This window comes from Triticum urartu, chromosome 5, assembly GCF_003073215.2.
Source record: "Triticum urartu cultivar G1812 chromosome 5, Tu2.1, whole genome shotgun sequence".
Lineage (NCBI taxonomy): Eukaryota > Viridiplantae > Streptophyta > Magnoliopsida > Poales > Poaceae > Triticum > Triticum urartu.
Genome location: NC_053026.1, coordinates 360,010,423 through 360,028,030, shown reverse-complemented (window position 1 = coordinate 360,028,030; position 17,608 = coordinate 360,010,423). Strand labels below are relative to the sequence as shown.

At 41.8% G+C, this 17,608-nt stretch overlaps 2 protein-coding genes across 2 annotated transcripts; both read right to left on the bottom strand.

Annotated features, from left to right (window-relative positions):
* Positions 1 to 422: 422 nt before the first annotated feature.
* Positions 423 to 4,751, bottom strand: LOC125509011 (uncharacterized protein YMR315W). The gene is made up of 12 exons (XM_048673850.1): positions 4,526 to 4,751; positions 4,270 to 4,410; positions 4,050 to 4,098; positions 3,857 to 3,874; positions 3,655 to 3,770; positions 3,473 to 3,586; positions 2,696 to 2,746; positions 2,235 to 2,323; positions 2,095 to 2,155; positions 1,889 to 1,966; positions 1,041 to 1,148; positions 423 to 869 (listed from the first exon to the last, which is right to left on the bottom strand). Exons 1-12 carry the CDS (start codon positions 4,658 to 4,660, stop codon positions 744 to 746), a joined length of 1,086 nt encoding a protein of 361 aa, XP_048529807.1. The 5' UTR covers positions 4,661 to 4,751; the 3' UTR covers positions 423 to 743.
* Positions 4,752 to 6,600: 1,849 nt separating this feature from the next.
* Positions 6,601 to 13,650, bottom strand: LOC125509010 (DNA topoisomerase 6 subunit B). Its single transcript, XM_048673849.1, has 19 exons — positions 13,391 to 13,650; positions 13,233 to 13,285; positions 12,864 to 12,961; positions 12,664 to 12,769; positions 12,357 to 12,491; positions 12,222 to 12,273; positions 12,042 to 12,106; positions 11,215 to 11,321; positions 10,992 to 11,094; positions 10,824 to 10,909; positions 10,543 to 10,739; positions 10,032 to 10,147; positions 9,830 to 9,915; positions 9,664 to 9,736; positions 8,492 to 8,583; positions 8,274 to 8,412; positions 8,108 to 8,202; positions 7,567 to 7,741; positions 6,601 to 7,117 (listed from the first exon to the last, which is right to left on the bottom strand). The coding sequence occupies exons 1-19, from the start codon at positions 13,536 to 13,538 to the stop codon at positions 6,971 to 6,973; spliced, it is 2,073 nt and encodes a 690-aa protein (XP_048529806.1). The 5' UTR covers positions 13,539 to 13,650; the 3' UTR covers positions 6,601 to 6,970.
* Between the last annotated feature and the right edge of the window lie 3,958 nt (positions 13,651 to 17,608).

The window sequence follows — 17,608 nt, the reverse complement described above, 5'->3', positions numbered from 1 at the left end:
TTAAAACAATATAATTTTTTAAATACTCAAAACAATATTAGATTTTGTGGAAATTAGAAAAGCTGGAAGAAGAAAAATCAAACTTTTACCCGCAAAAAAAAAATCTAACTTCAGAAGAAAAATAGAGTCTGGCTTTTTTCTGGTCTGGATTTCCAAAATCCCAACAACATGCACCCTAATATCCTACTCCTGAAAGTAAATGTTATATCAGTTCTAAATATCTTAAGTTTTTCATCAAAAAAATCAATTTTCAGAATCTTGTTCAGTGTTTTTCTAAGCTCAGTGTGAAATTATACAAGAAATCCAATAACTATGTGCCACCCACATCGCATGCCACATCAGGAAAACAACTCTCCAAACTGTCATATTGACCCACTTTCCCAAGTTGAGGGTCTCAGCCACCTGTATATGCAGCTGGAATGGAAAACAACAAGCAAGAGTACATTTTTTCCTCAACATAAAATGCAAGAAATAGTATACAAGATCAGTAGCAAGAGTATACGTGATAGATAGTACAGTATATGGTAAATAAATCTGTAGCAGCTGTCGTATAGATCTGTGTGAAAGAATGATGGTTCCAGGGAACAGCCCGACTTGCAGCATCCTATCCTATAGCATCAATTGCATAATAATCATAAAATGGTGTTCCTTTTGTCGCCGATGCTACAAATTTTCACGTCCTACCGGACCGATCATTCTAGCAGAAGAATGTTCATGTTCCCTCATTTGCTAATTGAGATTTGTTAGAATTTCTTCACTTGCACCATGGCTCCTTGCTTCGCGCTAGATTCAAGCATGGCTTCCAAAACAGCAACATCACGAGCACCTTCGACATAAGAACTGCGGGGTTCAGCCTTGTGATCCCCATCCTGCATGAGTGGGGCAACTTAGAGAGAGTATGATGAAATCCTGGGATGCTTTTAAGCATTCTGTGGAATATAGGCAAATGATCTTTGGTTTATGGCAAATTCTGACATCATGAGAACCCACGATCTATGCGAGAAAAGAAAAACAGAGATTGACCAATACTAACAACATACTTTGCTAGCCTGCACCATGTCATGGACAAATGCTTTCAGTTCTTCATGCACACCACAGAATGGGTAAAAAGTCTTCTGGCACTCCCCACTTTCGCTTGAGAAAAGCACCTGTGAATGCATGACATAGTTCATAAGTATAATGTCGATTTACACTGTTTCAATCATGTGGGCAGTTGGAAGACAAGGAAAGTCTGCATCCTTCCGAACAAGATACCAGATGTCGCTGCAGTGCAGGAGGACGCGAGGTCTGGGGAAAAGCAGAAGAGGACCATTTGGGCGCGCTAATCGGCTAAATCTCTATGATCCAAGGTTGCGTCCATGTATTGCTGAAGCTACTGTCCTGGTAAATGACCAAGATAGGGTTCTTGGTTTTTTGGCTAGCCAAGTCCACAACTTAGTGTTGTAACAGTCAAACTATATTATCTTCCTTAAATGTAATGATGCATAAATCTTTTGCGTATTCTCAAGAAAAAGATACACTGCTTCAGTAACATCCTGCCTGAACATGACTTCAGTGTTATGCGGAGACCCATGTCCGACATAAAAGGAATCGGACGCCCGAATCCAAGACAGTTTCCAACACAAGTGTGCATATCCAAGTAGCATTTTCAAATCCAAAGTCCTTTTTCCGAATCAGAGATAGACTCCGCACCTTTGTCTGAGTAACACTATTATTTGTAGCAATGCAGTGTGATCATGATGTAATGAATAAAACAATACCAAACTCGTGGAACAAATAACAAGTGGGGGAAGCCAATGGGGTGGATAGTGTGTGACTGGCAGGTCGGATAAACAGTGAGAAGCAGGCTGAAAGTTCATTTGGCACTTGCAGAGAAAGTGGCTTTTACCTGGTAACCATGTTTCCCACCATCAACTCCACGTTCAATTTTTACTGTTCCCTTTGTTCCATCAACCCGCCACAATATCTAAATATCATATGTCTAGCAATATCAGCAAAAAAATGGAAGTAAAGAAAGAATGTGGTGAATGATAACCTAATATGCCTAAAGAATAATATGTGCCACACATCTTTTGCAACAAAATAAATCTTAACCTTTGGCGACCTCGAATTAACTGCAAATACTAAGACCCCAGCACATCCATTTTCCAGTTGGCTGCACTAGCACATCAAGGGTCTGTAAGATCTAAAAATGTAACATTTACAAAATTCACTTTGTATCTTTCATAACTTACAAAAGAGAACAAATGTTATCAGGTGGTGGTAAATCCGTGTCCACATGACGAGAGATAGACGATACAGTTGCTACTTCCGAACCAACAAGCTGTTACAAATGAGCTCATATGTTAACAGAGTAAGGAGAAGTAAAAAAATAATAACCTTCGTAATAATCTTAAATAGCACATTAATTGGCACGCATAAGCCTTCTCATTCACTTGCATTATGCTGTGCATAACTGGGCAACTGGAAAATCAAACTTAACTACTTCAATATGTTCATAGTAGCAGTTGTGTACTTGTGAAGTGTATTTTAACGACCATGTCCGTGTAGTGAGCATCAAATCCATCTGCCGGATAATATTTCTTATGTCTGCTTAAGAGTATCAAATCCTTCAAATGGATTACAATGACTCCTCACATGATACAAAAGCCAGAAGCTGGTCAACACTTTTGCAAAAAAACAAGATGGGAAATACCATTCTTAGTCCTGCAATGAAATGCACGCCCATATCCAGTATGAAACCACCCTGCAAATTATTGTTATCATAGTAAGGACCGAGGATAGACATATCGACTCATTAGGATGAAATACTTGTCATGTCAAACAAAGTAAATAGTATGTGGTGATTCTTTCTTTGCAGAACTCGGGAGAGAAAACCCACAGAAATGTAGTTGATGAAAAGAATGGCTGCAAGCATTTGAATACTTCACAGCCGAAGAAGCTGAATGACCTAGCTATTGCAGACTTGCAGACATGCGAATTCCACTTCAATGCCAACAGAAATATCCCACTAGATTAGAACCCAAAAAATTGACGTAACTAGAGAATTAGTGAGGCCAAATATGTACCACCAGCACCTCCATGGATTTTGAGTATGTACACACAAAAATTAGACAAACTTGCGTAGATAAGCAAACAGAGTTATATGACATTTTGATTAGGTAGTTGAAATGACATTGGTCAAAAGAAAAAACATGCAATTTATTCAAACATTACATTGACTTTGCTATGGTATAAAAGTATTGGTTGGCAAGATGTGCATACGAAATCCTCCTTTGACACAACATATAAGTGCCTTATGTTTAGTGAATGTGCAGCTAAGCACAAACCAATCAAGTATACATTACTCATATGTGTTAGGTAAGCTGAAATGTTTAGCTTGGACAGTGGGGTTATATGTATGGTAAGGAGAAATGCAGATAAAGCACGTTGCACTGAAAGAAAAAAGACGCTGTGCGACTTGATTCCTTACCACAAAATTTCGTCTCCAGGAGCTATTGAAATATGGGTTTGAACTGTTCATTGATCCTTCAACAATAACTTGGATGTTCATCATATCACCAATATCGTTCATCAACTTGCTTGACTGTTGATAGAAGTCCAGAGATTACAGAAGTAAACTAACAATAAAAAATTACGGTTGCAAATGTTTACCTCCACAAATGCAGGTTCAAATCTGTAGTTCTCTCCAAGAGCCCAAATTGGCTTATAGGGGAACTTGTTTGGGAATGAGTTGTAGACTGATAGCGCAGTTTCTGCTTCGGTTGTCGCTGAAGTTTTTGGACAAAGCTGATCACATACGTTGTATCCATTATGATGCTCATGAAAGAAGCGCTGAAAAGCTACATGTACTTACATCCAGAGGCCGGTTTCTCTTCAGAGCATCAGGAAATACACCATGCAAACCGCGAGAAACCAATTAGGATATTTAACAAGGTAATGAGATAGTAATAACCAAGAGAAAGAATTATTTACTGTCGCTGCCGGTCATATAGCTCAAATCAGACAGTTAAGATTAGTTTCATACTTTCATATGTTTTCCCACTTACCTTGGATCACATGCTTTCCTGCCTTGAGCATCTTCAAGGAAAGCTCAACCTGCACATTTGTACAACAGTGAGTGGAACACTTGGCTGGGTTTTGGGCTACTTTTGCAGTCCAGCATTGTACCAATTGCTCTTTACACAAGTGGACACTGAAGTAAATTCTCAGAGCATCAATCATTCTGAAACAAAAGGAATTCTCCATGAACCATACTATAGTACATACCTGGACTTGGCCTGCAAGAACGACGGCGACACCCAGGATGGAAGGGTCTCCCATGATCTCCTCCAGCCCCGCGTCGCCCCATTTACACTCGATGCCAGGCGCAAAATCGCGGGCGAGCTCCGCAGCAGCCTCTGCGGATTCCTGGAGGATGGCGCCGCGACAGTCAGATTACACACGACGAGCAGAAGCGGCTAAGCTTTAGAGTCACGGCACGGGAAAGGAGTGAGAGGGGGCAGGGGAGGGGGAGACACCTGACCTGGGTGCGGCTCCAGATGGCCTTGAGGACGACGAGGTGGGAGATCTCGCGGAGCCTGGGGATGTACTGCGTGCGCGCGAAGATGCCCGCGCCGACCACCGCGATCCGGGGAAGAAGCTCGCCGTCCCCCGCCATTCTTTGGAGTATGGTTTGCTTCACGACTGAAGTGAAGGGAAGGCAGCTGCTGAATCAGATCTGACGATGAGGCCTCCTCGCGTTTTTTTTATCATAGCGTGTTCGGCAATATTTGGAAAAGGGAACAGGAGTTTAGAGCAGAAAGTTGTATCGAGATTAGACATGAGATGGTTCATTTTATTCTTAATTATCTGTTTGGCACATGATATAAAGTATGTGTAAGAATTTGAAAAGAAATTGTATTTCTTGTTTTTTTTTCTTTGGTCAAAAGAATCAAATCTATTATAAAGATTCACCGAAAGTATAAAGCATCTCAAACATAATAAAAATTATACCGAGGTCCATGAACCATCGAACGACCATTACTGCCGCCAGAATGAGTCGTCGACATGCCGTTGTCGCCACTCCCATACTGGAGCCGGCCTGACCTTGTCGATGACAGTCGAAAAGTCTTCGTGCACGTGCCCTTAAAGACCAACACCCTGGAGTTGCAGTCGTCGTCGTTGAATCCTTAAATCGATCTGAAGAACCTAACGCGAAATATTGTCATTGTGTACGCACGGCGAGAAACCTAATCTCGACGTCCCAAGGAGCTGGCAGGAATCTACGCTGGAGCTCCATCTAATCCATCTGAACGAACTTGAGGAGGATCGAACCCTGCAAGACTGACTCGAAGAAGGAGCACCAACATCTGTCCAAACGTCGTCCCTGCAAGGACTAAAACCTTATCTATCTACTAGCGAGGGGGTGGAAGATTCTATTCCCCTGTTTCGTTTATGAGAATTGACGATGGACTGAGTGAGGAAAGTTAATGTAAGTTATCATGAAGGGTTAAAATTGACTCATTAAAATAATCTCATTTCAACTACAGTTTATGGCCGAGGCACTGGCCTTACGGCTTGGTTTCAATGACAACTACAGTCGGGTGTAACTGCATAGAGATGAACTCTGACAACATCAAGGTGATAGAGACAATAAAGAATGAATGCCGCTCTTTCGGTCAATCGGCGGCAGTTTTTGATGATATATATCATCTTGCGTGTGATTTCCCTCTTATTTATTTTTTAGTATGCTTCTAAAAAGACTAATTATGTTGCCATGATTTAGTCAAACTAACTAGAAATAAGGTGTATGCGGGGTGGATGAAAGATTAACATAAGTTATGATGAATGGTTAAAATTGACTAATTACAACAATTCTCTTTCAACTCCTGCCCCTCCTCTGTCAATAAAACAATGGAAATTGAAGTCTCCTCTTATGAATTCCTAATCTTCCTAACTAAACAATACTAGATTTCAAGTCTCGTATTCCTTCAATTCTCAGTGGCTAGCTCTAATTATCCCCAACCAAACATGCTCAAGAGAAATTGCTCGATTAATTATGATGGCTGCTAAACTAGCTGATTTCTGCAGGCTCCCGAGCAGTCGGATCCTTCCTGTGTAGCCGTTCGATCTGTCATCACAATGCCACGTCGTCCTCCTTCAATCGCACCAACAACCCCTGCTCCGTTTTCCTCTGGCCATAGCAACGCAACAGCACGCGTTGCCGCCAGAAAGCATCGCCGCCCGACTCGCAGCAGCCGTTTCACAGCAAGAGCCGCGCACCCATCGGAAGAGTCGGTCGCTCGCAACACCTGCCAATCCCCGGTTTCCAGTTGCAGCAGTCCACACAACATCGTCGCCATCCATGCAGCATCACCAAAAGTCGCCACAGCGACGCCAGCTTGCAGCGTGTAGAGTGCTGCATCGCAGCGCCAGTAGCGTCAACGAGTGACGCATCACAGGACCAGCGAGGTGTCCGTTTTGATGGACAGCGTGGGAGATGCCCTAACATGCCAACTGGGCTAGTAAGGGGCTAATGGTTTCCTGAGACCTCCTGGGTAACTTTAGATGAGATCAACGGTCCCCCAGCAATTTGGGATCGCGAGAATATAGTAATCATTAGAATGAATTCAGCAGGTGCCCATCAAATCACTTCAGAATCTTTCCAATGTACTTTTACATACTAATCACTTCAGAATCTTTCCAATGTACTTTTACATGCTTGTTCCTCGACAAATGCAACATACAATTACAATCCAGAATGTTTTCACACACACAAAAAAAAAGTTACACCCTCAATTACAGCGGCTTCCATAAAACCACTTGCGATGTTTATGCTGTCTACACTCAGCTGCGAGCTCGAACAGCCTAACAAATCATCCCGGTAACAATGGGGAAAATTTAAACACAATTGTGTACGGCGCCGTTCCATGGGAACACATTATTGTTGACCAACCTGAGAACGGAAGGGGGCGTGTCGATTGCGCCCTCACGGGATGAACCTAAACACGAAAGCGGGGCTCTGGAAGTCGACGAACTTGTAAGATCCTTCGAGCGAGTTCAGATAGATTGCTTCGCGGGGCTCTTCGCTCACGCCACTCTGCATGGCATACTCCAGCGCCATTTCATAGTCAACCTGGTGGTTTGATGTTGGGGCAAACAAGATCAATCTTACGATAACAAATCGAAACCAGTGGAAGGTAGTACAACATTTTTTAGTCTATGCCGGGATTCAGGACTGGATGTACCTTTGCACCAAGAAAGGCATTAAGATGTTATAATGTAATTTCATAAAGATATACTCCCTCCGTCCCGAATTACTTGTCTTAGATTTGTCTAGATACGGATATATCTAGACATTTTAGTGTTAGATACATCCATATATAGACAAATCTAAGACAAGTAATTTGGGAAGGAGGTAATAGATTTGTGTAAACCAGATATGACTTTTATGTGGCAGTAGTGTAGTCACAGAAAGATGCAAAACTATGGGCTGTATAGAGCACGGGACGAAAAATATATATAATGCATATTGCTTTCATGCTTTGGTTTATGTTTATGCTAGAGTGTTAGGTTTGCCCTTACCTGTTCAACATGCTGCGTCAAGCAATCTCTAAAAGTCATTTCTGTCACTTCCTCCGAATTTATTTTTTCAAGGAGTTCCTCGTCTTCCTTGTCAAACCGTGGCCTCTTGGGGGGAGACTCGTCTGCAAGTTCTCCCAGAGTCTCCATAATTGTTCTCGCCACATCAGGAATGTATCTGTGAATAAGAAATCACTGGAGTAAGATAAGACCTTGTCTAATTCTGGATTATCTGGTATCAGCGTCACAAAGCATGTTTATAAATCAATCTTTGAATATCAGCCCAAACCTGTTCTTTCACACAAATGTTGCTTAAAATTAAGGAGACTGCCCTAAGTTTCCAAAGTGAGCCTAAATCTCGCAATGCATCGTTATTAACCAACATCAACATTCAACAAGCACTATCAAATGCATGATTGAGCAAATGCCCTGATTCAAAACATAGCCATAGGAAAAATACAAACAGCCTGACATCTACGCTCAAACTAGACATCACCAAATCTCCAAAGAACATTCAATAAAAACTTTTTGGCAGAGGAGTTACTTGTTCAGGTTCCTTTTCCTGTCCTGCTGTTCACGAGCCTGAAGTTTCTTCACTATCTTTGACTTCAGTTGGACACAGCACTGCTTAAGGGCTGACTGAAGGTGCAAGCAGATTGATATCAGATGAGTAGATGACCATACAGTAAATAAGGAAAGTTTGAATATACCTTAACAGCATCTGCTATCTCGGTTATATCATCCCCAATATACTCTTTTCCAGTTCCTTTAAAAGGTATCTTTGTACTGACAATGCTCACGAAGACACCAATCTTGTCCTGCTGCTGATTAATTTTGTAGATGCTCCAACTAAAAGGAAGAGGAAGATGAGAGTAATGGAAGAGACAAACATCTGAAGTACAACAGAAGTACTAACAGGAAAACTTACTTGATCCTTTTTAGGGCAGTTCTTGTGATGACATCAGCACCTTGTTCAAAAAGAAGTGGTATGCGGTTTGCAAACCTAAAAATATTTAGACCCTGAAAAAAAATAGAATTGCTATCATCAGAAGGAAATTGTTTTAGCATGAATCTTCTCGGCAAGGACAATATTAACAATGGAAAGGTAGTTCCCTAGTATATTAAACTGGAGCTCGGGGTGTGGTATTAACACAAATAATAGGTTTAGCCGTGTGATCAAATGTTTATCCACTAAATCAGTAAATGGAGCGATTCAAGGGTATCTTAAAAATGCAGGTAGCTTTTTTTTAATACCACATGGGCCACACGTTTTGTGGTCCGCTAGTTGCAAATTCATAAGGGTGTACATTATATATATATATACATGTCCTATTTGTTGTACAACAGTCCTTTGTATGAGTTTGACTATATATAATGTATGCTAATGCACTTGAGAAAAAAAACAGATAGAAAGAGCATCAGCAGAAATCTAACAGACACTTCATGTGAAATATGAAATGATTGAATAAACTACTACTCCCTCCATCTCACAATATAGAACGTTTTTGCAAGCTATGTTAGCTTGCAAAAACGTCTTATATTATGGGACGAAGGAAGTATCAATTTTGACATTCACAATATCTGCCATCACACACTGCAAGCAGCTACGAGAAAACAAAGGTGTTCAATGCTGGGGGTGTAGGGACATAGGAGGAGAGGGTGTAGACTTGACTGGGGAAGAAAAATACAGGACAGGGAGGATAAGATATAGACTGGGATAGGGCACTAGATTGTTTCTTGCTTGAACCGAAATAGATTGGCATCCCCCTTTTGTGGAGAGGGCCCCTAACAAAATAAACTATCCAATCCACCTATATCACTAACTGCTAGTGATAGTAAATTTCCAAACCATGTCATCTTATGGGAGCCGACTACATCACAAAAACTAGTTCTCGGCTTCTCTATTCAAAAGGAAAACTGGAACAGAACCCATTGAAATAAAACTAACTCATCCTGAACTTTGTGGCTGCTGCTCAGGTATGTGGTTCCTCCTTTATCCAGACCACAACAAAAGGAGCAAGACAGAACATGTTTTCAGGATATTTTAAGATGACAGACAGAAAATACTCCTTGTGAAATACAAAACAAACAGTTTCTTACTTGTTTAACATCTTTTCCACCAATGCTTACTCCGGCTTCAACAATAAATGGATGCCCTTCAAAAACCTGAGGGCTAAACAGAGGGGTAGCCTTATGACATTAGGATAATTGAACTGAAAATAAGATAGAAGCAACATCTGGGACATTCTCTGATTAAATGCTATACCTGCTTGCATGTGTTGCAACCAAATCAGGGTGCAGCTCTTTTATGATACCTAGACGTAAATTGTATTCACCTGCAGGACTAAGACACTATAGAATTGGTTGATTTCTATACTGTGATTGCTAATTGCACATTTGTGAAAGATAGACTAGTCAATAAGCAGCTGATAAGTGATTAACAAATCAAGGTGGAAAGGGATGCATACATTGCCACTGGGATCATCAAACTTAGCCTGCCGAAACAACTGATGTATTCGTACTAACTGTTGTGATGTAAGGCTGTTGACTGTCGTTTTTGCACTAAAATCAGGCCCCATTTCCCCTGTCAAATTGAATATTTGTGATATGCAAAATAAATTTGGTAAAGGTATCAACCATAGGTAGATTAACAAAGTATGTAATGGCAGTACCACTATATATATTTAACTCAACAGACAGGCTTCACAAAGAAATGATTTGACTGGAAGTATAGTATATTGCAAATAGCAACACATGAACTCAAAACCATGTATAAAGCAAGACCATATGTAATTACTAAAGGTATTGTTACTCCAAATATCAAAATATATCACTTTAGAAATATGAAACATAGAAATACATGGTTATCAAAGTAGATAGTGACTAAGTTATTTGATTTTCAACTTCACAACCCCACTACCACAGCCACCACGAAAACCCCAGCACACTGCATATCACACAACTAAGTAAGTAACTCACCAATTAAACGGTCAGCATGTGCTTTGCTTATATTCACAAATTCATGTTGCAGAAACTGCAAAAGATTTGGCTTTGTAGTGTCTGTAATTAAGCGCTTTATCAGCAGCAAATCAACAGCAGATGGGTGATGCTTTGTCAGAAGTGGGACAGGAGGCATAACATCTGTCCTTCGCGCAAATTTTATCGTCAAATTTTTTCTGCAAGAACCAGAGTCATTATGCAAAGAATTAGAAGATTATTAATTTAGCAGGACACAAAGTACCAGAGAAGAAAAATCATACTCTGCTGCATCTGAGAGAAATCTAAATAGGAATTGAGCATATGGAGTAATGACAGCCATCTGTCGCATGTAATGTAGTATCCTTGACTGCAGAAAATAAATTATAAATCTGCTTAGTAGTGATAGTTTACTATTTCAGTTTTTAAAAAGAAATGGAGATCCTACTCACACGATGAGTTGTCCAATTTCCCTCAATAATAACTTGAATTTCTGCCCCATGCCAGTGATCATTGTTCTCACGTTTCTCATGTAAATGAATGTGAGGGACATTTCTGAGTAGTAAGATTTACCATTATTAGTCAAGGTAAACTAATCAACTTACATGAAGATAAACAGTAATGACCAGTCATTCACTGTATTTCACAGAGCATTGACCAAGAAGCAGCACTTACTTATGAATATCTATGTCAAGTCGACAGAACGTGATATAATCTTGGCCTTTCATCGATGACTTAATATCAATAGGAAGGCCCGTACTCATCTTTGACCAAATAAGTGCCTGTTTAATACACGTTAAACTAACTGGAATTTGTGCAGTACAATTCAATTAGACAGAACAGGCAACAAAGAGTCTTAACTCCTAACTGCAAACATGTTCATAACTACAGAGTAACAGAATAAGATAATCATCCATCAGAATATCCATAAAAGGTCCAATGTTCAAAGTCTGCTTACCGCAGCTAGTTACTCTTACTCAACTGAGGCAAAATGTCACACACATTCTGTATGCATGGGACAGCTTAACCATCAGAACACAAAGTTTACAAGCGTAAAACATAACTGTACATGTCTCCCTATTGAAGATTAAACACAAATTTAGTGAGAAAATTGGACAACCGTTCTAACTAAAATGTTGATTTTCTTTTTACAACTGTAGTTCAAACTTTTGTTTCTTCTTATAATCATATCTCTAACATGGCTATACAGGAACACAATGAAAAGGATCGTGAAAAGCAGCACAAGACGATCAATGTCTCCAAGCTACCAACAATACTGCATGGCTGCACATTTTCATTATCCAATATAAACAAGAAAATAGTCAGCTATGAACCAAAAGAAAGAAACAAGTCCTAAACTTTGTTATGAGAAGGGCAAAATTCAGCCAAATGTTTGGATCCCATTGTTTCTTTCAAAAGGAATGGACGCTATACATTCTTATGAGAGGGTAGTTCGTGACAAACAAAAAGGTTTCCTACTTAATTGTGTGAAGAAATTTTACCATTTTAGCACCAAGCCCAAATTTTCCACGCGTCTGCCTCAAACCATATTTTGTTCCCGATAACACTGCATTAAAATATCAATAATACCAGTGATGTTGCACAGCATGCCCTTATACCTTCTTCAGTGTTTTAATCTAAAATAAATCTGACAGAAAATATCATATTGAAAGCTTGCTTACCTCTCCCAAACATATTTGGGATATCTTCATGCGGCATACCTCGGCCATTATCCTAGACACACAAAACATTCAAGATTGTTCAAAAGATACTAAGATAAATTCTCATCATACAAGTTAAGTCATTATGGACAATACCTTGCAAGTCACTCTAAAAAATGAAGCCTCACCCCGACCTTTTCCGCGAGCAGCTGGAGTGTCCTTAACTTTCTTCCCAAGAGCAGCATTTTTGGCTTGTGTTTCTTGGAAACGTGCTTCTTTAGCTAGGCGTTTCTAAGTATCGAGGAGTTTTACAGTAGTATCAGAATAAAGGAGGATAATCCAGACAGATAAATGGGTGTCAATAACATATTTATATGGAAAGTATAAGTATATCATCAGTATGCAAACCTTATTTAACTAATAATGACCGAACTACTAATTTTTTTGCAAGTGGTAGTATTACCTCACGAGCCTTAGATGATTCAAAATCATCATAGAGTGCTTCATCAACGCGCTCTCGATCAACTAGCCCTATCATTGTGTTGAATTTGCTCTTAGTGATCTCTTCTCTGGCAAGACATACGAAGGAATCCACAGAGTGTTCTTTAACATTGCCAAGCGAAAAAGAACCCGATAATAGAAATGCTGTTGAAGAGCACTTACATAGTAATTTCTATATCAGGGAGCTCGGAGATGGACTCGGCTGAATCAAGAGCATTCTCAACTAGCTCCCGCATTGTGGTGTACAAAGATTTTCCAGGCTGCCAAGTATTATAAGTCACTGAAATGAGTTTGCTGACACCTAACAGAAATTAGCTTCAAAACTATATTACTGTTCATCCATCATTTTTTTAATTGACCGTTTCATTCTTATTTAGCCCAGCTCTGCGCAGTATGTTCCATGTCAATTTTAAACAAGACTGCGCTTAATCCAGGGGCAAATAAATGGGATGGCATCTATCTAAGCCTCAAAGGCAGTGATGTCGACCACTACGCCAGAGTAAACACAAACAGCGAGTTACACAAGCTCACATTGTCAAAACCAGCGATGTTCTTGTTTTCCGCGAAGAACTCTGCGGGCGATTCTGCAACACAGAAGTCCCAAAAGGGCCCGATCAGCCGATAGAACCGATGCAAGGACGGAATTCTAGAAGAAAACGAAAGAACAAGGGGGGTTTCGAGGAGCTGACTCTGCTTGAGGAGGCTGCTCTCCTTGGCCTTGGGCGCCGCCTTGGAGGTGGCCTTCCCTTTTCCCGTCGCCTTCCCCTTGGCGGCCGCCGCAGAAGGCTTCTTCTTAGTGCCGCCGGCGGTGGCTCCGCCGTCGCTGGAGTCGTCCATGGCGAGGTGGGTTCTTGGGATCGGGATGGTAAGCTAGGGTTTGGGTTCAAGGGGCGGGGAGAATTGGGGAGGGAGGGGAGGTTCAACTGCGGGGATGCTACTGGCAATGAAAGTAAGTCGATCCTGCTGGTCCATGGAAGAATGGACGGCGCAGATAAATCTCAGTACAAAGTTGAGCAAACTAGTAGTATTTTTTAGGGCGCAAAATACAAAACTTGAGTTCAATTTAAAACTTATGGGAACCTTGCCTAATCTTAGGTTCCATGACTTTTTCGGGTTTTCTCACTGCCCAAAACACTTTTTTAAGGAGGGATTGATGCTTTACTTAATTATGTCTTCACGGACTTTCTGACCAACATAATACAGAGTATTTTTTTATTAAAAAAGACTAACAACTAAGTTACACACTTGTCTTTGGGAAAATCAACACCACCTTCCTTCTACACTCATCGGCGATGTGTCGTGAGCACAGTTGATGCCTCCTCTCGACCTCCAAAACACCGTTGAAGGCAGAATAAATTTGTTAAGCAACGGCTAGAAAGTCACCGGTCGGAGCCAGAAGATGTCGGTGACAACGACCTAGGAAACATGCCACCGTCCAGAGAAGAAGGTGATGAAAAGGGTTGGACAACCACCACAGATCCAAGGAGACATAACCTCACAAGCTCCCGACGGCGTCAACTCTTTCGTTGGTCGAATAAGGAGCTAGAGGACCAACACACGAAGCGGCGTCCTATGTCGAAAGATCCTTTGCGGATTTCTACCGAATGATTTATGCCTTATTTTTTACTCTTGAGGGTGTTCGTCTCCTAAATAATACACCCTCAATGGCTTTCGTCGATGATATTATGAAGGACTTGAGATTGTAAAGGCACGAAGATTGTCTACGGGGTGATATCTAGACTGGTCTCTCAGACCAACATCAGGCTTTTATGCAAAAAAAATCTCACTCGAAAGAACTCCTGAGTTAGTCGCCCATCCTCAAGTTATCGCAATATAAACTTAACGTGAAGGTTCCTTAGAGATGAGCTTCCGAAAAAATGTACACCTTATTAATATGAGTTCTCTATCATTTCTATGAAGCCAGTATGTCACATATACACCCATTCAAGGAACTAGCATCCTTGTCGGAATCGGCGGGAACATTCCCTCTTGACACATTGTGCGTCCAATGTTAAAATGTTGACATATATGCCATGATGTGCCCATGTGTCATACGCCTGCATAACCATGAGAGTCGGTTCTGATACCATTTATAACACCCTCGACACACCCATTGTTGGAAATATGCCCTAGAGGCAATAATAAAATGGTTATTATTATATTTCTTTATTCATGATAATTGTCTATTGTTCATGCTATAATTGTATTAACTGGAAACCGTAATACATGTGTGAATACATAGACCATAATATGTCTCTAGTAAGCCTCTAGTTGACTAGCTCGTTGATCAATAAATGGTCGTGGTTTCCTGACCATGGACATTGGATGTCATTGATAACAGGATCACATCATTAGGAGAATGATGTGATGGACAAGACCCAATCCTAAGCGTAGCACAAGATCGTGTAGTTCGTTTGCTAAAGCTTTTCTAATGTCAAGTATCATTTCCTTAGACCATGAGATTGTGCAACTCCCGGATACCGTAGGAATGCTTTGGGTGTACCAAACGTCACAACGTAACTGGGTGGCTATAAAGGTGCACTACAGGTATCTCCGAAAGTGTCTGTTGGGTTGGCATGAATTGAGACTGGAATTTGTCACTCCGTATGATGGAGAGGTATCTCTGGGCCCACTCGGTAATGCATCATCATAATGAGCTCAATGTGACTAAGGAGTTGGTCACGGGATCATGCGTTACGGAACGAGTAAAGAGACTTGCCGGTAACGAGATTGAACAAGGTATGGGGATACCGACGATCGAATCTCGGGCAAGTAACATACCGATAGACAAAGGGAATTGCATACCGATGGAACATGTGGGAGCCAGCATGGGTATCCAGATCCCGCTGTTGGTTATTGGCCGGAGAGGTGTCTCGGTCATGTCTGCATGGTTCCCGAACCCGTAGGATTTACACACTTAAGGTTCGATGACGCTAGAGTTGTAATGGGAAATAGTATGTGGTTACCGAAGGTTGTTCGGAGTCCCGGATGAGATCCCGGACATGACGAGGAACTCCGGAATGGTCCAGAGGTGAAGATCGATATATTGGACGAAGGGTATTGGAGTCCGGAATTGTTCCGGGGGTACCGGGTGACGACCAGCGTGTCCGAAAGGGGTTTCGGAGGCCCCGACAAGCGTTGGGGGCCTTATGGGCCAAGGGGAGGGGGCACATCAACCCACTAAGGGGCTGAGCGCCCTTCCCACCCCATCTCACATAACCTGAAGAGGTGGGGGCGCCTTCCCTAGGGCAGCCACCCCTCCTGGCTTGGGGGGCAAGTTTCCTAGGGGTGAGGGCGCCCAAACCCATCTAGGGTTTCCCCTGTGGCCGCCGCCCCTCCCCTAGGGAACCCTAGGGCGCCTCCTCCACCCCCTTCCCCTATATACAGTGAGGGAGAGAGAGGGCAGCCGCACCCCATCCCCTGGTGCAGCCCTCTCCTCCTCCAACTCCTTCGTAGTAGTATTGCTTAGCGAAGCTCTGCTAGAGAACCACGAGCTCCATCGCCACCACGCCGTCGTGCTGCTGGAGTTCTCCCTCAACTTCTCCTCTCCCCTTGCTGGATCAAGAAGGAGGAGACGTCCTCGGGCTGTACGTGTGTTGAACGCGGAGGCGCCGTTGTTCGGTGCTTAGATCGGAATCGACCGCGATCTGAATCGCTACATATACGACTCCACCAACTGCGTTCTTGCAACGCTTCCTCTTAGCGATCTTCAAGGGTATGAAGATGCACTCCCTCTCTCTCGTTTCTAGTATCTCCTAGATTGATCTTGGTGACATGTAGGAAATTTTTGAATTATTGCTACGTTCCCCAACAATAGTATCAGAGCCAGGTCTATGCGTAGATTCTATGCACGAGTAGAACACAAAGCAGTTGTGGGCGATGATTTGTCCAATTTGCTTACCGTTACTAGTCTTATCTTGTTCCGGCGGCATTGTGGGATGAAGCGGCCCGGACCGACCTTACACGTACGCTTACGTGAGACTGGTTTCACAGACTGACATGCACTTGATGCATAAGGTGGCTGGCGGGTGTCTGTCTCTCCCACTTTATTCGGATCGGATTCGAGGAAAAGGATCCTTATGAAGGGTAAATAGTAATTGGCATATCACCGTTGTGGTTTTGCGTAGGTAAGAAACGTTTTTGCTAGAAACCCATAGCAGCCACGTAAAACATGCAACAACAATTAGAGGATGTCTAAATTGTTTTTGCAGGGTATGTTATGTGATGTGATATGGCCAAAAGGATGTGATGAATGATATATGTGATGTATGAGATTGATCATGTTCTTGTAATAGGAACCAAGACTTGCATGTCGATGAGTATGACAACCGGCAGGAGCCATAGGAGTTGTCTTAATTTATTTATGACCTGCGTGTCAATGAAAACGCCATGTAATTAGTTTACTTTATTGCTAATCGTTAGCCATAGTAGTAGAAGTAATAGTTGGCGAGGCAACTTCATGAAGACACGATGATGGAGCTCATGATGATGGAGATCATGGTGTCATGCCAGTGACGAAGGTGATCATGCCGCTCCTCGAATATGGAGATCAAAGGCGCAAGATGATATTGGCCATATCATGTCACTTTATGATTTGCATGTAATGTTTGTCATGATTACATCTTATTTGCTTAGAACGACGGTAGCATAAATAAGATGATCCCTCACTAAAATTTCAAGAAAGTGTTCCCCCTAACTGTGCACCATTGCGAAGGCTCGTTGTTTCTAAGCATCACATGATGATCGGGTCTGATAGATTCTAACGTTCGCATACAATGGGTGTAAGCCAAATTTACACATGTGAAACACTTAGGTTGACTTGACAAGCCTAGCATGTACAGACATGGCCTCGAAACACAAGAGACCGAAAGGTCGAACATGAGTCATATAGTATATACGATCAACAT